Genomic DNA, 23,981 nt, shown 5'->3' with positions numbered 1-23,981 from the left:
TGCTCAAATTTTATATTTTGCTAATTAAAATTTTTATACTTTAGTGATGCAAAAAATTATCTACTTAACAGTTCAAAATTTTTAGACTATTATTACATATAATAAAAAAATAATAAATACTAGCTTAAATTTATTTTTTACATGGAATTATCTTTGGACAAACATATATCATCAGCACTTATTAATTAGCATATTGTAGGTCATTCCTGGAATCATTAAGATTGAGTCCTAGAACATGAAGATCAAAAGTTATTCTGGGTGGTCCATCGTTTTTTTTTATGCATTGTAAATATAAGCAGAAGTGCAAAAGAATCTCAGACCCTAATATTTCCCCAGATAGAAAAAAAAAAAAAAATTCAAATCGAAATTTCCCAAAATTTTTAGTGTATCTTTTTTTTTAAGTACAATAACTTTTTTAAATATTTTTGGAAAGTTAAATTTATTAAAGAAAAAAATTTTCATTTTTTACAATTTTTGAATGTGAACATACATGTTAAAATAATAAAAATATATTGAAATAGTAATAATAAAGGAATTTAAAGTAATAAATACAAATTGGCATTTAATGTTTTTTTTTTAATCTAGGAAAAATTTTCACTGCCTGAATTATCCACAAAACTCGTTCGCAAGATTCGACATATTCTACTCCCCTGCAATGTAAGTAATAACTATTAAGAATTTTAAAAAATCATAAGTTGAGATCAAACAATTACTGGCAACCACTTTAGTTTTACTTAATCTAAAAATTCTACTTAAATTGTGGCATAAAAAAATTTAAATCAAAATTTAGATTGATAATAAATTAACAACTCATAGTCATTAACAATAATATAAATTTAATAGTTATTATATAGCAAACGATATTAACCTAAAAGTATGAAGAGTACCAAGCTTTTTTTTTAAAAAAAACAATAGTTTCAACAATTTTGGCTGTATTTTTTATAAATGATAATATAAATCATAATTATAGTAGCATAGCAGCAAATATTGTACTTTATTTAATATCTAATAAAATGTCCCCAATGAGAATAAAAACTTGTCCCAGGTTTTTGACAGATTTCAACTTTTCAACAGGTTTTTTATATGTTACGTCAAAACATAAACCTGGCAAATCACAATCATGATCTAGTTTTTAATGAAATATACATATATATATATACATTACAGCAGAACCTGATTAAGTTAAAAATAACATTCTTAAAATTGTATAACTTATATTACAGATTTAGTATAATGGAATAAATATTTAATTTTACTATTCACTTAGAAAAAATAGCTAATAAAAACAAATTTACCTACCTTTTATTTTATTTCATCCAATGTTATTTACACAATGCACACATTTTTAAAATTATTGATGAGACTTTTGCGAGAAAAAATTTTGTAGTTTGTTTTTGTTTTGTTCACAGACCTTTAACTGAAAACTGTCCAACTGCTGTGAATATTTGAACATTCGGGGCGCATATATTTTTAACACTGTAAATAAATTTGCGAAAAGTTTCCAACCCTTTTTCTGGCATAAGAAAGACTATGTGGTTTAACAATATCTTCTTCAGTTTCACTCAATTCTGTGTCATTTGTAGTGTCACAAATATCTTCGAATGTAAGCACATCACAAGGCGAAATTTCGACATCAAAGGATACATATTCTTCAAACAATGCAGTGAAATTAAGTTTATTTTGGAGTTACTTCCAATTGTTATAAAAATTCTCACTGGCTTTTCCAGCTTCAGCCAGACTCTTCAATTATATCTCCATCAGAGAATCCAGCCTTTTGCAAACAACTAGCAATTACAAATGGTGTTACTAATTCCCATGCCGATACAATAAACTTATTCTCTTCGGAATGAGTAGTTGTCTATGAAGATTATGGTATTTCATTTTCCCTTCTGCATCGTACTAGCTTTTTCAAATAGGCTTTAAAATTTGCAATTGTCATCCAGGATTTTTGATTACTGATAAAAATCACGTTATCTAATTACTTTAGAGAGTAACTACATTTTTTAGATGGCTAAGAGCCAACAAAAAAAATGTGGTTTTAATTGACTTTTTGTTCTGCTGTCTTGAATTAACTTTCTTTTTGTTTTTAACGATATTTTCGACAAAATTTGAAAAAGAGTTCCATTACCTGTTACGCTTCGTCGCATACAAGCTGTGTATTTAATTATTTTATATGCGACATAATTTTGGACCTCATTAAAAGAAAAGAAAAGCTTTGGGCTAAGAAAACTTTTTATTTCAATTTAAATTTTTAGAATTTTTCTGAATAGGGGCTTAAGAATATGTTTGGCATAAATCAAGCAGAAAATAGAATCATCGCAAATCAGTCACGCCCCCAAGTGAAAACCCAAATTCCTGTGTCAAAATATTACCGCACTGAAATTTTCATAATTTGAAAAAACAAATGTTTAAACCTGTATGCATAGATTGTCTTTCATATTAGGTATATCGAAACTTGGTAAACCTCGGTAAATGGCTATAAATAATTTCCATAAGCAATCGAAAAATGACATGGATTTACAATAAATTTGTCATGAATCCGGCTAAACAAAAAGTAATATATTATTTATACTCTAAATTCATGTCTCGTAATAATATCGTATTACATATTAGAATTTAGAAAGCCATTGGGAAATAGAAAAAAAATAACAGTTAACATCCACCAAATAAAACTATAAAAAAATCAGACTTTTACGTAGATACCTGTTCTAATTTATGTAGTTCACAGAAACAAGCAAAATTGTGGGGAAACTACGAAGAATCCATAGTAGTTGGAGTCTCACTCTACTTTAGTGCAAGACTTATTATTGAACTTAGACAAAATAAATGAAAGATTCATTACACTGTCAAATAATAATTTATTAATTTCCAAGCTTGTTTACAAAAGTGAATTATAAACTAAACACATGACATTACTTATAACAAATTTTGGTGAGTCAGATATATTTATAGAACTTTTTCAAGTACAGATGTTTTTGTCAGCTTGAGAGAGCAGAGAAAATTAATTACTGCTAATTGCCCAAGTGAAGATTAGTTAAGTTTATTTTTAAACTTTGGTTATTAACAGATAAAAAAAAAACAATCAGAATCTCTTGTGACTAGGAAAAAGTAAAAAAAAAAAAAGAAAGAAAAAAAATTAGGGGGCTGTTCAACAGGATTGGCAATCTGTATAAAACAAATGTAATTGGCAAGGTTGTAACATTAAAGTTCATCAAGTAAATGTTGTTCAAAGTTTGATTATTTAAATAGTACAGTAGACTCCAGATTGTAAGTGATGGGATTATCTGTAACAGCTAAGAAAAAAACCTTAGTAATCTTTCCCTGCAGAACAAAAACAATTGATATATGCACTTTATTAAGAAACTGTTTTGTTTGTGAAATTCAAGCAATGAAATAAAACAAACAATTTGTCCAAGAATAAATGAAAAAGAAAAATCATTTCATTTCATTCATTATAAAGCAGTGATGTGAACTTTACTTCCCCCCCCCTTTTAATTGTATTGCAAATAATTATGAATAGAATAATTATTATTTAAATACTTATTTTATTTCAATCCTTACAAAGCAGTGATGTAAACTACATTTAGTTTTTTTCCCGTTTTAATTGCACTCCATTGTTACCGAAATACCTATGATTCCTTTCTTTGATATTAAATTATCAATATCCTATACTATAATAATTTTACAATGTCATCATTTTAAATTTTCCTAAATTCCACTATATGTAATATTTACTTATCTAGGACAAAGCCTTCCTCAACCATCATGGTAATCAAGAGTCTACTATATTATAAAAGCAATCTATTTAAATTATATAAAAACAATTAGAATTTTATTTTGGAAACTTAGATTTAGTTAGCTTTTAGAAATCTCTTACTACATGGTAACATGTAAATATAACTAATTTAAGACTATAATAGAGGTTTATTGAAAAATCTTAAAAGATACAATGATGATCAATAAAAAATGCAAATGAATCTGAATCTTATTTACTTTTTTTAACTGCTAAATCAGTTGTTCCATAAGCATTTCAACTTAGATAAATGTTCAGCGGGACAATACTTGGAGAGTACTAATTAGCTCAAGTTACTAAGCAGTTACAAACAGGCATATCGCACCATTAAATTTTTTAAATTTATTTTTAAACATTTTACATTTTATTGCGAAAAATTTCAATCATACACAACAAATCAATCTGGCAATAATAAAAAACTATTTTCAGTATTTAAAACATACTAACTGAATCTGCTTTCTTATAAATACATTTTATTAGAGGTTTCAGACATTATTTGATGTAGGTAACTTTCAGACATAACTATTTGATTTGATAATTTAAAGCATAGTTAAAACCATATCAAAGCCAATCCTGCTATGGGCCTTTAAAGGTGAAAAATAGATAAAATTTAAAAGGAGACTATGAAGAAAAAAATGGTAATCAAGATAAAAACTTACTAATGTCAAATGAAGAGAAAAGGTGAGTTTTCCTTTTAAAGGAGAATGCATAGTATAAATATACCCCATAGGGGTAAATGAGCAGCAACTAGTATTAACTACATTGTAAACTTATGACCTGCATTTACTCTACCACTCAAACCAAAATTTTTATTTTTTAAAATAAATGAAAGTAATGTGTGGTGTCTCATGAATTATGCCAAAAATGTGTTATTTCAATGGTGCACAACCTGAGGCCCTCGAATGGTAATATGTGGTTCCAAAATTTGTAAAATTAAACTTAATTACTAAAAATAAATTCCTTTCTTACATTTTAAATATTTATATATTCCTTTAAATGTTTTTTAATCCAGATATGTTTAAAATAAATGTAGTTCAAAGATTTATTTACAAGTTAGAAGATGTAATTTATTTATAACAAATAAAGAAAAGTTTAAAAACTTGCTGCCATTTACTTTTTACAAAAAAAAAAAAAAAAAAACAAGTGAGCAAATCATTTATACAGACCTTTTTAATTAGAAAATACATAGATATCAGATACTAAAAAGATATTACCTATTGACGCAAAAAAATAAAAAATTATTATGCCCCTCAAAAGCTAATTTTTTTCACTTTTAACAGGTTGTGCATGTATAGTAGTAAGGAACACATAATGGTTAATACAGAGTTTAACATAATCTACAGACACCTTATATAAACATCAATCATACACCATTCTTAGTTTACTAGATGAATGTCATGTTTTTAGTGGAAAAGCAGATAATGATACTCTCATTCCATTAAAAATACTTCAGACAAAAAAATCAATAAAATGAAACACAAAATTTGGTGCAACACAAGTAACTATCACTCAAATTATGGAGGGAATTTTACACACGCATACACACAAAATAACTATATTACAAAATAACATACCTGTGATAAATAGGTAACGTAGCTGTTTAAAAAAAAATTATATTGTGAAACAAAATTTTTTTAGTTCTTAACCAAAACAACTTATGACAAATTTATGTTAGCAGAAGTTAAAGAGGAAGGCATAAATTGCATATTTCGGTTTTAAGTTGATAATGAGATCACTCCCACAGACATTTTCACAAATACATTAAAAAGCATTTTTACAAGTAAAATGAGATTTTATCGTATACTTTCTCAATATAATATTTAGTTTCATACTATGAGTGATGTTTTATATACAACTATTTCGCCATACCTCATCCATTTATAAAACATGCACACAGATAATTTTATCCCCCTTCCATTTTTATTTTTACAATTACTTTCAAGCACCAGTTGCTGCAAAAAAACTCAGTAACGATTTAAATGTTTGATTATCTACAAAATATGGACATGATGTTAGCATTCTCTCTCGTCTCAAATATGCAATAAACACACATTCTGTCCCTTTAATTTCACAAATAAAGTAGAAAAAAAACTGAACAAATTTCATTTTTTCCTTAAAAATATAACTTAGTCCAGGATTCAAACACATGATGAAGTCGTAAGAGATGAGAACATGGCAAAGATAATAATGCTCTGAGTTGGATAAAAGCACAGTATTTATGCAACAAAGAATCTATACACACAGATTTAGTCCTGCATTTCTTCTGTCACCTCATGAGGGTTAAGAATACCAGGAACAGACATTTGAATTTTTCTTTTCTCCTCTTCAGCAGCCTTAAGAGCAGCTTCCCTTTCTTCAAGGAATAAATCACTGTCATCTTCCCCAGCAAATTCCTACAAAATAAAATGATTCTTGACTTATGATACAAGAGAGATTTCCATAAATACAGCATAGAATAACAGCAAATTGCAGTAGTAGTTGAACTATTAAGTAAAACGCAGTTTGTGTTGTATATTAGTGATACGAATCTGCAAAACTTTACTAATTTGTAAAAAATATGGCTTTAAATAGAACGTGTAAAAACATAAAGGTAGGTCATATTTCTATGAAACTGTGTTTGTTTAGGAAAGAATTTTCGTTTTTTATTATAGCTCTATAAACTAATAGAAGGATACTAAAAATAACATAAATTTTAAAGATTGTTAATTTCTGCAATGAAATGATAAAAACACAACACCAACTTTGCAAAGCTAGAAATAATTGAAAGGCAGAACAGACGTATTTAAGAATTTAGAATTAAAATTCTAACACAATTTTAAAAAATTAAAATGTCCCACATTTAAAACTTCCCCCTTAAAAGACTCATTGCATGATGAAGGAGGCAGGATAACAAATTACACCTTAATGAAGAAGGGCACATCATTAAATAGAGCATTATGTAAACAGACACTCAACTGCATTAAGTCACAAACATAACAAAATTAAACTAACTTGAAACAATAACAATTATTTTGAATTTTTTGACAATTAACAGCAGATCATAAGCGGAGAACTTAAATAAGCGTAATTACTTACACGAATCTGAACAAGGAAATCCCGTAAATGCTCTTTAAATGCAGGAATATCTTGATCCAAATTGAAAAATCCTTGAACCGTGATCTTGATCTGAGAACTAGAAAGGAAAGATTATTCTTTATTATTTCAGATAAATTAAATTTTTTTGTTGTGATTCTTTTGGTGTGAAAAATATAACTTTAAAAAAAGTTATTGACAAAGAACTTAAATTTTTAGGTTTTAAAATTTTTATTTGTGAACATTAAATCTAAATTTACCTATAAAAATTTGAATGTAATTCATGAAAAATATAATATACAAATAAAGAAATACAGAATACTCTCGATATCGCGAACTTTGATATCTCAAAAATCTTGTTACGTCAAAAAAATATTTTTCCCTTTGGCAAAATGTTAACTTGAATTCCTATGTCGAAGGGTTGGTACTTTCTCAAAATCCTGATATGTCGAATTTTTTCAAAATAGTAAACGAAATTCTTAATTATTTTTGTCTTACTTAATATATTAGAATATATTTTTCTACATTTTAGAAAAAAAATTTTAATTCTGAACTCGCTATCTCGAAATACTTTTAGCATCCCTTCAACTTTGAGATAGAGAATGTACTGTACTACAATTTCCAAAATTTTAAGTTTTAAAATCAGACAGTTAAGGATTCCCTCTGAGTTTTAGAAGTAAAATTCAAAAAATTTTCTTTTAGGAAATATCAACAAAATTTCAGACCCTATTTCTGCTATGCATGCAACATTTCAGGAGAAATGTATTTTTATTTAATAAACAATCAAGCATACGTTTTTTTTTTTTAACAAAAAATACTTTAAACATTAAAATTTCAGAGATGCCAACTTGAAAATTATGATTTCAGTAATAATCACACATAACTTATAATGATTTTCAGTAATCCTCAGTAATAATAAAGTTTTACCTCTTAACTTTCATATTAAAGATTTAATGTTTATTTTGATGGTACTATAAATTAAAAATTAATAAGAATCAATTCATTATATAATTATTTTAATAATTCATATTCCAAAACTGTTCTGTTTAAAAAAAGATAAAATTTGAGTTTATGATTGACCTAAAAAGGTACATAAATACATACTTGTATAATAGAACACAAAATAAAAAACTGAAACTTCAATAAATTTTCTTTTTATTTATCTGTTATATGTAAATCTAATTTAGTACTTTGCTTTGCAGCTCTTATCTCAGCATCAGAAAATTTCCTTTCGAAACACACTTTTTTGTTGACAAATTCCAATTCCATTAGTGATTGGTTAAACATGTCTGTCTGTCTTGCTTTTGACTTCAGTGAGGAAAAATAAAGTTTGGATGAAACGAAAACATGCAGCAAAAAAAAAAGTGGGGGAAGAGGGAAACTCAAGAAGTTTTTCTTAATTTTAGTCGCTAATTAGCTTAAAAAGTCGCCGATTTTATGCAACTCATTGCAAATTAGTTGTTTTTACTCATATTTCTATTAAAATAGTCGCCCTAGTTGCTATTGCTTTAAAATAGTCGCTTTAGTAGCCTTTTTAGTCGCCAATGGCAGTCCTGCCCATAGAGTTGAAATACTGGGTAGAGAGAGTAGAATAACCCCCGACCCGTGGACAAGATAAAGTCACGTGACTGTAGCCCAAACTTGCCGTTCACTGAGACCGCTTCGATTTCTGTCCATTCGTTTAGCATTGCGATCGTCTGATGCAATTAACTGTCTGTCTTTTTAATTCAGAAATAAGAATGGTACAAAAGTCCTGAGCATTTTGCTGCACGAAGAAGTTTTCTAGGGACTGTCCGATAACTTTTTACAAGAAAGGGCGACATTTTTTTTCACTTTTTCTATTTTAAAATTGATTTTAAAATTTTTCCGATACTCAGTCATGCTCTGATAATCATGTTTTATTTGCTTTAATAATCAATTACGCTCGTTTTTGCTCACTTTTTTTTGCATTTAACATAAGTTTTTATTGTTTCTTAAACTTTAAACTTATAATGTTTAAGAATATTTCAATATATACTCTATTTTTAGCTGAAATAGCTGCAAAGCTTTGTTGGCTTCCTTGGCGAGATACTTTAGCGCCAAGGAACAGTTGAGTAAGCATTCGGTTCTGTTTTAGTTCTCTTTAAATGTCGATATCATTTCTGTATATTCTGAAGATTTTGTATATCTTTACCTCTTGATTACTAAAACCCAATATTTATCTTGTTCTAAAATGTTTCCTCTAAATATAAATATTTAAATAAAAAATATGGTACATAAGAATTTGTGTTTTTTAAATTACATAGGAATGCTTAAAAACCAAATTATTTGTATATTCTTATATGTTTGATGAATAATTAAATTCTATGAAATATATTTAGTATTTAAATATAAAATAGTGTATAGTAGTTTTAGTGTTAATTTTTAATAAAATTATATAATTCTGTTACTATACATTAAATGAATACAAATTATGTACTATTCAGAAAATAAATTAAGGTATATTTAATATAATCATTAAGTACTTGTTTATCTTCTTTTTATTTAAAAATAGTTGCTATATTGGAAATACTTTATTTTACTAGTATATTAAAGCGTAGAATTAGTTTGATTTAGTGCAACAAATTTAGAAAACATAACATAGAAGTGGATAAGTTGTATAGGAGTAAATTAGTGCAATAAATTAGCGCATGTTATGCATTGGTATGGAATAAACTGCTCAGACGACCAAGGCTAACAGCTGGCTGTGGTGCAAAGATTTAGCATCGTGAACCTTTCTTGTAAAATTTCAACTGTTTTTACTTTTATATAGATTGTATATATTTAATTTGCAGCTGGCTAAAAGATATAGTTTTAAATGCACTTACTATTTTTAAGAAAATTACATTTTTTATGGATGGGCATTGTAATTTTCTTAATGTCCATAAAATGATTATGGTTCTTTTATTTGTAAAGTAAAATATTTTTAACTGCTACTTTTTAAGATACTGGTTTTCTGTATAAAAATTATTAAATATACATTGACCTATGATAGTTGCATAAATTTACCTCATAAAAAGTTGCATAAATTGCAATTTCTATCACAAATAAAAGTAAGATATTTTAATTATAAGTTCGTCATTAGTTTCAATCTACATTTAGCACAAAGTAAAAATTCTAATTGCTTTCTCTTTTATTTAAGTATTTTTTGTTTAAATTTCGAAAGCTTTTCTACTAGTCTCTTTGTGTGTACAATTTAAACTTCCTAGTAATTTATGGAATTAGATTGTACATGAAATACAAAGTAAAATTTCTAATTAAACTCTTTTATTATTTTCATTGATTAGTTTAATGCTTTTAATCTTATATTTTTCTCTATTCGGAGCTGAAAACTTTTATATTAGAATAAATATTTTATTTCATATTTAGACAAATTGTTGAGTATTAAGTTAAAATGCAACAGCAGTTTATTTTTGAAAATATCTATTTTAAGTGTCAGGAAAAGAAGAAGTCAAAATTTTAAATTAATAATGTAAATAATCTTTATTGTATAAATAATTTAATGTATTCAATATATATAAAAAATTCTAAACGTAATTAAATTTAATCAAAAATATGTTTTCTAACTAATCTGTTCCACTAAAAACGGGTTTTATTTTCCCCGAAGCTATTTTTCCCGAAATTTGATATTACCTCTCGAGCAGTATCTTGGTGAGCATAAATAAAAATGATAAAAGTGTTGCAACATTAACGTTATTTCTAAGCATCGAACTTTTTTCAGACAATCTGTTTAATTTTACAATTTGTTTTATCTAACAGTGATAAAACCTTTAAAACGTAAAGATTAAAATTATTTTTTAAACGAACTTGTGTTTCATTAAAAAAGAAAGGCAACATTTTCAAATTCACATTTTAAGCCCTGGTAGAATTAAAAAAAATCCTGATTTTTGTATCGAAGTTATTATTTTTCTTTAAAAAAATAACAATAGTTATTACAATATATATTAGTAATTTTTTTTTAAAAAATAGGTCTTTGCAATAAAAGCATTTTAAAAAAAATTTTCTGAATATAGTAATAAATATAAGTGATGCAGAATATCGTTTTTTATTTTTATATAATGAATAAATTTTAAGGAATAGTGTTAAGGGTACAGACGAGAACTACTGAATTTTTTTAAATAAAGGCAGTACTTTAATTAAAAATTATTTGTTAAGAGAAAAAAAACTCCTCATGTTTTAAAAACCCATTTAATAATATTAAAGAGATATGATTAACGAAATAATATTTTTTTTCTCTCTTTCAAATGCTCTGATTATTTGTGCATCGGTAATATCGAAATAAAGCTGTTTAAAAACTTGTCTTTCAAATGCTCCGATTATTTGCGCATCGGTAATATCGAAATAAAGCTGTTTAAAAACTTAGTGCGCCAACATTTGTGATACTGCGCCAAGTATTGCACTCTTTCCATCACGTGATTGTAACTCTTTGCTTGCTATCTGTGGCGTGTCTTTTCGGAAGGAATAAAGCGGACTTGGTTCCTCTACCTACTATTTCAACTCTATGGTCCTGCCTTTGCTTTTTTTGCTTGACGTTCCATTGTATTGAGTGCTAGATTATTCACATATACTGGCTTTTTTGCTCATTAAATCTTCGTTAAAAATAGCGCTTGTTTACGCTGACAGTAAGTACCGCTTATTTCTGTGCTGTTGACATGACGGATCGAAAACGTGACGTCATTAAAGAGAGAGTTAGAAGCACCACGTTTATAAGGAGCATTCTCACTGCATCCAAAAGCGCATTTCGGATCACCGTCCTCATCAACCAATACGATTCAATGAAAATGATTCTTAAAAGGAAAAATTATAGAATAAAAATGAAACTTTTGGATGAGTTAAAAATTATTTTTCCGTTATTTTGGGGGAGTAGCCCGTAATAGCGTAATGTTGTCATAAAATCCGTAATAATTACGGCAAATCCGTAATAGTTGGCATCTCTGAAATTTGTAAAAGACTAAATTTCTTCAAGCAAAGGTTTAACATATAGATATTGATACAAAGTATGAAGATTATTGATACAGTAATATTTTGCAAAAGTGCCATACGTCTTGCATATTTAAACAAGAGATTGTTGAACTAAAAAGTATTTTGCCCAAGCAAACGTTTTAATTTAATAAATCTATAGAAGTTTTAACTATGCTGAAAGGGGAATTTTGACAAGTAATAGCAAATGATGTTAGTCTCACTGTTATACTTCATTCGCTAATTAGAATGCATGTAAATTTTAAGATTGGTTATTTTAGAAGTTTTGTCTAAAAAGGCCCTTAGTCATCATTTTTTCTTTTCCCCCACAATCAAACTCTCTGGTAAATTCAGGCCTTGTAGCAACCCCTGTTACTATGTATGAAACATTTAAACAATCTACTTATGACTGAAGTTTGAACTCATTTTTAAATAATTGATGATTCCCCAAGCACACTAGCAGGCTATTTTGAATAAGTTAATTTTCTATAACAATTTTTAATTTATTATAAATACAGTAGAGAACCGATTATCCGGAACAATCGGGACCATCGCTATTCCGGATAACTGATTTTTCCGGTTTTCTGAATCGATACAAAAAGCAGTTTTTTTTATTGCTAAACCCAACTAAAAAAAATAATATTTGGGAGTAATCTTAAAAAAAAAAAAAAAAAAAAAAACGAAGTAATACACCAATGATTATTTCCAAAATGATAGTAAGGTAAACATCTTTCCAAAAAGAAAGAAAAATCCTAAAATCCTAAGAGGAAAAAAAAAAAATTTTTTTTAAAAAATGGCGGGAAAATTTACGAATTTTGTTCCGGTTTTTTGGTTTTCCGGTTTTCTGATTTCCGGATAATGGGTTCTGCACTGTACAACATACAAGGGTGTTACTCTATCAAAAAAAAAATTCCAACACTGAACTTATTTGACTAATTAAAACAATTTAGCGTTGTTCAGAAGAATTTTCAGAAATAGCTCATTGACTGCAAAATGTATCTTTCCATGAGAATGGCCCACATATTATTTTATAGATCTAATTTTACAGCTAACAAAACAAACATAACAGTTAACTTAGCTTATCATTTTACAAGAATCACTAAATATATACATAACTTTTTTTTTAAAGTCATTCATATATCTACTTATTTTTCACTTCATCATAATTAATTTATTATATTAGCTCTAAAAATTTCATTAAAAAAAAAATCATAATTTAACTTTGCCAGGTATTTCAAAACACCAGGAAGAGAATATATCAATGTAGTAAATTTTTTGAAAAATTTAAAAAATAAATTGAAAAAATATATTAACTGGAGGACTAAATTTAGACCAGACTTTTTCTCAAGACTGATTTCAGTCCTGATGACTGACGCTTAACACCCTCAACAGACACAAACAGATTATGTTCAGATTACATGTGTAATTCAACTTACTCTGATAAATGGCCAAAAGCATTTTTCAGAAGATGAGCTACAAATTCTTGAATATAAACTACATTTGAAATTCCACCAGCAGTTGCATCAGCAGGATTCAAAGAAACAACAATTTTGCCATTCTCAACTATGGTGAACATATAGGCCAAAATATTTGCTTGCATTGTTAATCCTAAAAAATAATGAATAACAAAAATACTTAAAAACAATTTCTTTCATTAAAAGATTGTTTCTTTATAAACAAAGCTTGTAAAAAACGGATGAAGACACACTAGAGAAGTGAAAAAAGCAGTATGCCTTATTTTCGGAAGGAACTTATATAATTTTTCTCCTGCTTAGAATTATGGAATATTTATCTGAATCAAATTTCTGTTGTTTATTATCTGAAGAACTTTCATTAGTGTTTGACCTTGGTTGCACTCATGTTGCTGATATTCCAGTCAGTGTGTGCTTTTTTACAGACTCAAAAAACTTAAAATTGGATCACACTGCTCCACTAGTCTTGATAAACTATGTCCCTAAGAGAGTCATCTAGTACAAACATGTTTCAATATCTTGTGTGCTTCTTTAACATGAAAGCGTTTTAATGCGTATCCAAAGTAATGGAATACTATTGGATACAAATTATGGTATGATTACTGCTATCAAAGGCGGTTGAAAACGAACTATGTTGCATCAACTTAACCATTGTATTAAAATGATCAGTAGCCATTTGATTAATAAGAGCAGGCGTTTTTGTTTCACCACATCCATACTGTTTGACAATATTTGATTTTGGTTATATTCTACAGAATAACTGACTTGCATGATCAGAGGGCATAAGTGGAACATTATGCACTATGAGAAATGATGTAAATAACATTACAGTGTTAATTACATACACATCATTATTTAAAAATCCATCTCATTTGTGTTGAAGAATTAAGCAGATTTTAAGCGCGGAATAGATGCAGCATAACGAGAAATATCAAACTTTCCACCGCAAGAAATGGTAACATTGCAACGGCAAATCTCACAGAACGAGTACTTATCTTCTAAGTCTTGGTGGTTTTAAAAACAGAAATTCCTTTGAATATTTTGCATTAAAAGTTCGGCAATCAGAATTTGTTCTTTTATCATAATGAAAACATATTTAAAATTAACGATCCGAATTAAATTTTAAAAGCAATGCTCATCAATAGTGATCTAAACAAAAATAATTATAACATAAAGTTGCACATAAGATCATAACTCCTCTGCAAGAAATGTTAAAGTCTTGCCTATATAAACAGTATCTGTTTAAAGTTTATTTGCTGAAGGTTGCTTTCACTGAAATATTTTTGCGTATCACTTCTCTTCCGCAGAGGCAGTTGAGCAATCAGGAAACATATTCCTTACACAAGATACGTAATTGCGGAGATTAACTAAAGTGCCATTTAAAACGGGTATATTCGGGAAAATAATAAGAAAATATAAGCATAAAGATAACTGGAAATGCGTATATTTTACACGTAAAAGTTAGCAGGTATGAATAATTAATCTTAATAATTGCACTTAAAAGCATTAAGTTACCATTATATCAATATTGGTTATTTCAGATATTGATAATCCCTCTGATTATAATCTGATCTCTCTTTTGCTTGTTTATAATTTTATCTATAAGCTTCTTGCTATAAGCTTCTATGATTAAAAATATACAAAGAATTTTTATTAAATCTTTTTCATTATATTTCTAATTTTCTCTTTATTTTTGTTTTGATGACAGAGTGTCATTTTGAAGCACAATACTTTTTAAAAAAGGGAAGGCGTGGATATTGTAACAGCTTTCCCTTTTTAGAGTGAAATAATGCCTAATAAATGTAATAAATTTACTTATTTTTAAAAAAGATTTTTAAAGAATTAGGCCTTGATATAAATATTTTGGTACAATGACATTATTTAACCAACAAAAGATGTTAATAAGAGTCAAAAGATAAAAGAAAAACTGAAAAATTTCTGTATACCTGCAGTATGGGACGTATCTGTTACCACAGAAAATATGTGTTGAAGGATATCAGTATAAAACGTCTGATAGAAACTTTGTGCTGCCGCTTCTTCTTGAGCAATATTTTGTAATAATTGATACAAAATCTGAAGACCTGGAAAAGAAATTAAAGAAAAAAACAACTTAATAACAATAAACAGTATACTAATAATGTCACAGAGGTTAGAAAAACATTTCAATTGACCTAAATTTAATAAAATTATTATAATTTGATTTAACACTTGCATAAAAAAGAAACAAATGCCTTTGTTTTCTGAGGTTGATTTAGTCTTTTTTAATCAGAAAAGAATCACAGCACTCAAATTGAATAACTGGAAGAATTTGAACAAGAATTATATTGGAATTTAAAATATATAGTTTAATCTCAGGTTACAAACACTTCGACAAAACATACTTTTTTTTTTAAAATTCACCATTAATCTTCAACGAATAAACCGTTATATTCCATTTGCACATAACAGATAGTCATTTATTACCCATTGCGTAATTCTCAATTTTTTCAAACTGAATGCCACTTTTTCCAAATTTTAACAGATAAGTATTTGCATATTTTCACCATTTTTTAAAATGTGTACATTTTTTGCCATATTCATAACTAAATATACTTATAAGCTATTTCCCCTCTACTAAAGAATCAATCCTTCCGTCACCTTATTACAGAAAAATTTGCAAAGAAAGACAAGAAAATTATAAATAATAAAATATTTCGAACATAATAAATACGAACGAATAAAATATTTTGAACAAATAGAATATTTCGAACAGTGAAATGTTTTGACCTTTTTATATAGGTATCATGGGTAATGAGATCTTAAGCTGAAATGACACAATAAATGTCCTCATTTTTAGCTCCGCACTGAACATTTCTTTCCACATCTAATAAATTTGACCTCTGATTTGTACTTAACACAGCTGGGTTAAAAAAGGAGAACAGAAATCCAGTTATCAAGGTGTTCATATAAATCAAACATTTATACAGACTCTTGACAAATTATCGACTGAGAATACAAATGAGCCTGTAGCCGGTTTTGCCATTCCCTTTTTTCGATACATCACAGGATATTTACTTTCAAGAAAGCGTCATATTTTCTATCAATCGACTTTGGTTGATGTTAGGGAACGTAAATCTAATAATTGTATCTGACTGGGAAATTGACGTAGGACAAATCCTCTATTGGGCATCATGTGACTAACATGAATAACTGTATAAATAGGAAAAAACATTTTTCCTTTGCTGTAGCTATATCTGAAAATTATTTTGAAAGATTATTTGAGATAAAATTTCTTAGAACATTTTTATTCTTGAACAAACTTTTTGTTCAATAAAGCCTGGTAAAGCTTTTGACTTCAAAAAGAAAAAATTGAAGTTTCAGTGTTCTGAACGTTAAAAGTGCAAAGTGTGTCCGAAAACTTACGTAACACTTTAAAATTTGAAAGACTTGGGCTGCAGACATCATTTAAAAATAGAGAAAAACTAATGAAATTAAGGTGTAAAAATGGAAATGAGAACTAATACAGAATGTTTAGGAAAATCGACCCGGATTTCGATAGAAGTGTTCTTTTAAGTTAGAAGCAAACATCCAGACTAAAGAGGCAGCTAAGAAATTAAGAACATGGACGTGGTTCGAGATGCCACCTTCCTTTTTAAAGACTACACACCTGGGGACATTAAATGCTGTTGAGATAGTGTCTTTTTTTTTCTTTTTTCTCCTTGGGAATAACCCAAAAAAAAAAAAATTTGTGTTTAAAAGGTTAAAGTGGGAAGAAGAGAAAATTTCAAAAGAAAGACTGGTGTTTTTACCTTAAACAAGTATGACAAAAGACCAAGAGCCTTTTTAGTTAGTTTATCAAAGCTTGGAACACAATGGAAAGCAACCTCAGATGATCATGGATTAGATTTCTGGAACTTAATCAAAAAAAAGAGTTGCAAAAAAAAAAAGGACAGTTTGTTTTCTTTATAATGCAATGTCTCACCCGGATATAAATCTAATCAAAACACTGGTTTAAATGTTCACAAATAATTGATCTTGAGTGTGATAATGAAGAAACTGATTCTCAACTGATACTTTCTGAAAACGAACCAATAGTGAAAACATTATGTCAAGCTCCAACTTGTTTTGAGAAACTGAGACAGTTTAATCCATCCAAAAATGATTTAAAATAACAGCCACTTAAATCTAACTTTAATCACATCTTTCGTTTGTACTGTAAATGTTGTAATTCCATTACGTTTTAACAAACAATGTAATTAGTTATTATAGATCATTATTTATTTCTATATGATAGCAATTATTCTAAAGACAAATGATGGCATGAGCCTTCATTATTAACGCACCCTTTTTGTCACAAGTATCCACTTAACCAAGGCTTACATGTATTTAAATTAAGATGTTAAATTTCAGCAACATCTTAAGTTAAACAAGCATATTGAAAAAAATTAGTAGTTTACATGTTATTAAGATTATTGCACAAAAATGAAGCACAAATACAAAAAAATAAACTAATGTAACAGTAGACAGTACAAATAATGATAATAGATTAATGTAAACAATAAAATCTAATTCTTAGAAATGAAATTTTAAATCATTCACAAAATAACATTGATGCCACTGTTTAACATTATTCGATCAGTGATAATATACTCAAAGTCAATCATTTTATTTTTTTTAATATTCCTTAATATAAACTGTGAATACAGGAGATCTTTATATAATTGCATGAAATATTTTAAAGTTGTGATGAACAAAATCAGTTGAAAGCAAGTTTATCAATTCAAGTAGAAATTTATAGTCTTTTAATAGAAGCATTAAATTTAGCAACTATGTAAAATACAACAGTTACAAATATTAAAAAAACAAAAAATAGGCAAAATTATAAGTTGATAACAATTCTTTTGAAAAAATCATTATTTTAATTGAATTAAAACTAAATTACAACTAACAAGGTATCATACTATCTCTAATTTTCTTACCAGTGTCAGCAACATTCCTCATAGTATGCTTAAATGCCCAGATTATAGAATCCAAAACTAATTTGAACTGGGTAGCAGGAATATTTAATAGAGCTAAAAGAGAACAAATAATAATTATATATAATAAAATTGCAAATAAAGTGCAGTGATAAAAAAAATGCTATTCAGAATATATAGGATTTTGCTTATACCAGGAAAACAATGAGTGACAGCTGCTTGCAATAGGAGAAAGAAATTTGTTCTGTGCTCAGGGTACTCTTCAAAATCCTATCAGAGAAAATTTAAACAAATGTTATGATAGCCATAAATCACCCAGCTGAGTTGAAATATAAAATTTTTCGAATACTTAAAATATATTACCTTGTTTATCATATCAAGTGTGCATTCAAATACTGCATCAAAGATTTTTGGTATCTCAGAAGTAATGTGACCCTATAAAAACAATTGTTATTTCATTGAGAAAAAAAATTTCACATTGTATTACTAAACAATATGCCTATTGCAAAAAGTGTTTTAACTAATCCACTGCTATTGCTTATCTACCTGCAATAACAAAGACAGATGTGTTTCTTTTATGCACATTTTTGCTTGAGAAAACTAACTTGCCTACCACCTAAACACAAAGACTAATTTTTCACGAAATTCGATAACTAGCCAGTTCCGATTTCCGCAACCAGATTAACAGCTAAAAAGCAATTCATTTACAGATATTCACTATCCCAAAATGACCTAATTTTCATTTTTACTTTAAAATAAAAAAAATATTCCTAATAATTGAAGGTTGGAAAATCATTTAGATAATAGAAATTAGTTTTTCAAAAACAAGAAATTTAAAATAATTTAATGTATAAAGTTGATAGTAAAAGATAGAATTGATTGTTGTTCGATTTAATTTCCTAATTAATTTGAAGCATGTTTGAGGATAATGCTGATGCATGAACTCAATCATCAAAAGTTATTTCTTTAAACAACAAATATGGTTTTAAAAATATACTGCAGACTTCAAATTGAAAGTTGATACACTTCTGAAAATTTGGCAATCATTGTTAATTGATTGAAATGTATTGTCATCGATTTTGCCTTCATTGCATAATTTCATTATTAAAGTATAAAGATTTTCTACTTTTCAATGTAACCTAAGGGTTAAAAAAGTTGACAATACACTAGAAACTAGACTTTAAAATGAATTTACTGGAAAGTAAATGAAAGTTAAATCATTTTTCTCCTCTTTTTATTATTATCATAAAAGCTGAATCAAGGTAATTTGACAGCAATGAGAACAATATTCTGTTACCAAGAGATCATTCAACTCTGGCAAAATCAAAGAAATTAGCAAGACAAATAAAAAGAATAAAAACAATAATTTAAAAAAAAAAACAAATTTTTTTTAAATATCTTACCTCCAGCCTATTTACAATAGTTGCCATAGCTGAAAGAACTTCTGGTTCTCGAGCTGCAGGAACAGAACATTTCTGATAATCAAGTAATACTGCATCAAGAAGGTGGGGTATAAAATTATCCAAAACCTATAACACGAAGAATTATAAATTTCTAACAAGAAATTTAGCAGCATTTATAATTTTAAGTTCAAATCAGTTTAATAATAGTTATGCATAGTCATAAAATAACCAGAGATACAACCAATGTTTGTTAAAGTGGGTGATTTACAGAGATTAGCTCAGACAGAAGGTGATAAATTTTGTTTGTTGAGAATGAAACGGAGCCAAAAATTTGAGTACGTTCATAAATGTCAGACTTTTTAACAAAATTTTTTAGTCCCTTTTAGTCACAAAGTGCAACTCTGAACCATCCCCTCCTCTCATGTGTTTTAAAGGCCTTCTTTGAGCATAAAAATCTCATGTATACTTAAATTACATGAAATAAGATTAAAATTTACAACAAAAAACATAATATACAATAGAGATAAAATATTCATACAAAAAAAGCAATTGGAAACTAATATTTTAAAACTTCAAAAAAAAGTCAGTTTTGTTTCCTTTTTTCAGATTACACAAAAAATTTATCAGCATTTCCTACACTTTATTTTCTTACTGATATATGGAAGAAGTTTAAATTTTCATCAACTAAATGTAAAAACTAAATAAGATTAACTGAAACTATTCATACACCAGGTGCACAATTTTTTGCTTTATTCTATAAAACGGCTTTAAAAGTCTAGAAATATTCATTCTTTAACAAGCAATGCAAAAATAAAATACCCAAAAAATAAATAAAATAGTTAATTCATTTTAAGCAAAGATTCTTAAAAAAGAGGAGATTGTCTGCTTCTGGTTGCTAATGGCAACTTTAGCTAACTTTAAGATAAAAGAACTTTAGCTAACTGCACTGATTGCTCCTAAATTAAAGTGCAAACTAAGAGTAACTGAGGTCAAGTGACTGGTGTGAACCAGTGTCACCAGTGTGAATACTAGAAAGCGAACATTACAAATGTTTCCAAACAAGAAAAAAGACAACTAATAACAATTTTAAAAACTGATTATCATATTTATAAAAATATTTCCAAACAATTTAATTATAAATCCATCTTTAATACTAGATGTGTAAAAAAGCACTATGAAGAAATTATTAAAAACAAAATAATATAAATACAAATAAATCAGTTTTTACACAAATGAAAGAAAAGGTTGCTTACCATATGTCGATCACCAGAGCGACTAACCCATCCTGATATTAATTTTAGTGTTTCTTTCTTAACACTTCTCATTCCTCGTATTTTGGACTGCTTCATCGCAGATTCACCATGCTCCATTATATATGAAATTATATTTTCACTCATCACTTTATAGACATTCAACATGTCTAAATATATCCGTCCAAGCTAAGAAATAATTCATTCAAATCAACTGAATGTTTAAAATATGCAATAATAACAATTATATACATTACTTTCAAACTAGGTTCGATTAATAAAGCAATCTTTGTTAACAAATTAAAGGCTGCTGCCAAATTTGATTATTTTTAACAGCAGTTTTCATTATTTTCAGCTTTCAACCCTAAACCATCGAACATCTTTCGGAAAAACCCTGACTAAGAATTAATTTAGAAACATTTTAATGTAAAGTAGGAAATTTTTACATTATTTCATCAATAACAGTCTTAAAATTAGAATTTATAATAAGCAGTTGAATTTGCAAGTTTACAGCAACTTTCAGCTTAATAATTTTTGTTGCAAACATTTATCAAACTGAACTTTAAATAGTTACAGGAGAAAAATAATTCTCCATTTTTGAATTTGATTATTTAATTTAGATTTTTAAAGCTCCAGTGTGCTCCCAAAGCATTTTTAGAAGGGGACAGCCTTTTGATCCCTATAAATACGCTTTCTTTGTCCTTTATGTAAAAATAAGCCACACATCCCTTGAAAACACAGCCTTTTTATTCTTATTCCATTTTTAAAAAATTAATTCACTTTTTAAATAATAATTACACACTGCTAAAATCATATGTGTTTATAGGTTTAATTCTGATTACTACTACAGATATTTACTTTTTAGGGATTATTCTCAATTTATGCATTTTTTTTAGGGGGAGATATTAATCAATTTCTTAATATTCTAAATTTTTAAAATTATTTCTTAAACAACTCTTTTTTTTAAAAAAAAAATGCAGCTTTAAATGTTTATTTTCTCATAATTTTTAGTTTAAATTATATAAAAAATCTCTCAAGTTGTTTATCAAATAATAATTTATTTAGTTTCCTTTTCTTTTTTTTTTGAAAAAATATTTGCACTCAGAAATAAATTATCTATTAGCAATAATTCAGTTATTCATCAAATTCAGTTATTACTTATTACCATGGGTGCAAGTTGGAAAAAAGGCCAAGACTGAAAATGTTTTGACTGAAATACCTAACATACACAATACCCCCTCGGCATATGCAAACTATCTAAGAAAGCTTTACCATAATACATCAAGTTTAAATACTGTACAAAAAATATTTATTCATGTCTTTTGAAAAAATAACAACAGGACATAAGATAGTAGACCAATAACGTAGACCTAAAAAATATTTTTAAGGACAAAAGGAAAAAAAATTTCAATTTCCATCTTCGAGTCAGTCTTGTTTCCGTCTTACTTCCGTCCGCGGACATTTTCGAAATACGGAAATCCGTCCTGGCGGATAAAATATTTTTAAGGACAAAAGGAAAAAAAATTCCGATTTCCATCTTCGAGTCAGTCTTGTTTCCGTCTTGCTTCCGTCCGCGGACATTTTCGAAATACGGAAATCCGTCCTGGCGACGGAAGACTTGCACCCATGCTTATTACAGTGCAACCTCGAAAATCCGAACTGCTGGGGGGTTTGGAAGGTCCGGATTTCCGAAATTTCCGGATTTTAGACACCTTACTTAAATTGATAGAATTATCGAAGTTTCGAATTCGCCAGGCCGATTTCGCGATTAAACGCACGCATGTAGACCTCTGACGTAAATTTTAGCATAAATATACTCTTTAAATAATAAATAAGAGACATTAAAAATCAAACTTTCGTCATTTTCCCCTGTAATCGATCATTTACGTAACATAATATTAGCAATTAAAACTAAAAATATAGGCTTAAAGCGCGAGCTGAATTTCAACTTCTAACTGAAACAGATGCTTCTAGTCTAGACTAGACTGTACCAGCTGATACTAGTCCCTTTTTTCTTTTTGTTGGGGGATGAAAAAACTTGTCCTTGTTTCTAAGCTTCAAGAACCAGTTTTCTTTCGTCACAAGGGGAAAAATAAGGTAGTAGAATTGGTGAGTAGACGAACTGGACGTATGAGTCCAGATTTTAGAGATTTCCTGATTTCAGAAGTCCGGATTTTCGAGGTCGTACTGTATTACACATTCTGATCAAATCTTTGAAAGATTAATTCAAATTCTTTTGGAATGGTAATCTGAATAATATAATATTTTTAACTGCATTTAAAATAGAGAAAGCCCCTCACTTCATATTTTGAAAGACTCCCTCTAAATACTTTTGAGTTGTTTCATAAGACAAATTAGGAACACTAAAAATTTTCAAAGTAATAATACAATAATGAAAACAAATGAGCAAAAAAAGTTTTAAAAATATGTTATGCAATTAGTAAACTGTCTATCAGGTAAAAAAATCTTACAAATAATTAATTGACTATGATCTCTATAATTCTTATCGTTATTAAAATAAATTAATCAAAGGGAAATTGAAATATTGATAAAATGAAGCTTCATGATTCTAATCCGATGGTGTTTCACCAACAATGAAATTAACAACAGAAATAAAGTTTTCTTTCGGTATTAGGGGGGGGGGGAATTTAGCAATGCTTAGTTGGCTTCCGTGATCAGCGAAAATTCGTGAGATTGTTCAGTTCAATTTCAGAAATTGAGAATATCTTGCAAAATACAGCAGACACGAGACAAAATACAGATGTATTGGACATAAGAATGCAAGAATCCTTCCCACAGAATATAGGTTACATAGCTGCCAGCACGGTTAGGAACAAATCAAGTAGATTTTACAAAATATAGATTTCTTAATAATTGTTGCAAAATATACTAAATATTTTACACACAGAGAATTTTAGGGATTTTTATAGCCATCAAAATAAAAAACTGCAAGTTTTCCAGTTACGATCTCTCATTAAATGATCTTGAAATGTCAGGTATTATGCTTATTCATAATTTTGAATAGTAATAGGCAGTCAATTCAACTTAATTTTATAAAC

The 23,981-nt window shown here is 27.9% G+C and overlaps 1 protein-coding gene across 6 annotated transcripts in view; it reads right to left on the bottom strand.

The window, feature by feature from the left end:
- Nucleotides 1-2,838: 2,838 nt before the first annotated feature.
- Nucleotides 2,839-23,981, bottom strand: part of emb (exportin-1 emb) — a 40,381-nt gene continuing 19,238 nt past the window's right edge. For all 6 annotated transcript variants that reach the window (XM_016073526.4, XM_043047151.3, XM_087159577.1 and 3 more), the window contains 9 exons: nucleotides 20,926-21,111; nucleotides 19,673-19,798; nucleotides 18,633-18,704; nucleotides 18,464-18,539; nucleotides 18,273-18,365; nucleotides 15,261-15,395; nucleotides 13,279-13,450; nucleotides 6,869-6,965; nucleotides 2,839-6,186 (listed from right to left, as the gene is read on the bottom strand). In XM_016073526.4, the coding sequence (XP_015929012.1) occupies nucleotides 6,040-6,186; nucleotides 6,869-6,965; nucleotides 13,279-13,450; nucleotides 15,261-15,395; nucleotides 18,273-18,365; nucleotides 18,464-18,539; nucleotides 18,633-18,704; nucleotides 19,673-19,798; nucleotides 20,926-21,111 (1,104 nt within the window). In that variant the 3' untranslated portion in view covers nucleotides 2,839-6,039. The remainder of the gene's footprint in view (nucleotides 6,187-6,868; nucleotides 6,966-13,278; nucleotides 13,451-15,260; nucleotides 15,396-18,272; nucleotides 18,366-18,463; nucleotides 18,540-18,632; nucleotides 18,705-19,672; nucleotides 19,799-20,925; nucleotides 21,112-23,981) is intronic.

This window comes from Parasteatoda tepidariorum, chromosome 3 (assembly GCF_982258835.1).
Source record: "Parasteatoda tepidariorum strain Cologne lab strain chromosome 3, Ptep-v5.0, whole genome shotgun sequence".
Classification (NCBI taxonomy): Eukaryota; Metazoa; Arthropoda; class Arachnida; order Araneae; family Theridiidae; genus Parasteatoda; species Parasteatoda tepidariorum.
The sequence above is the reverse complement of the archived record's forward strand: the minus strand, read 5'-3'. Positions and strand labels throughout refer to the sequence as shown.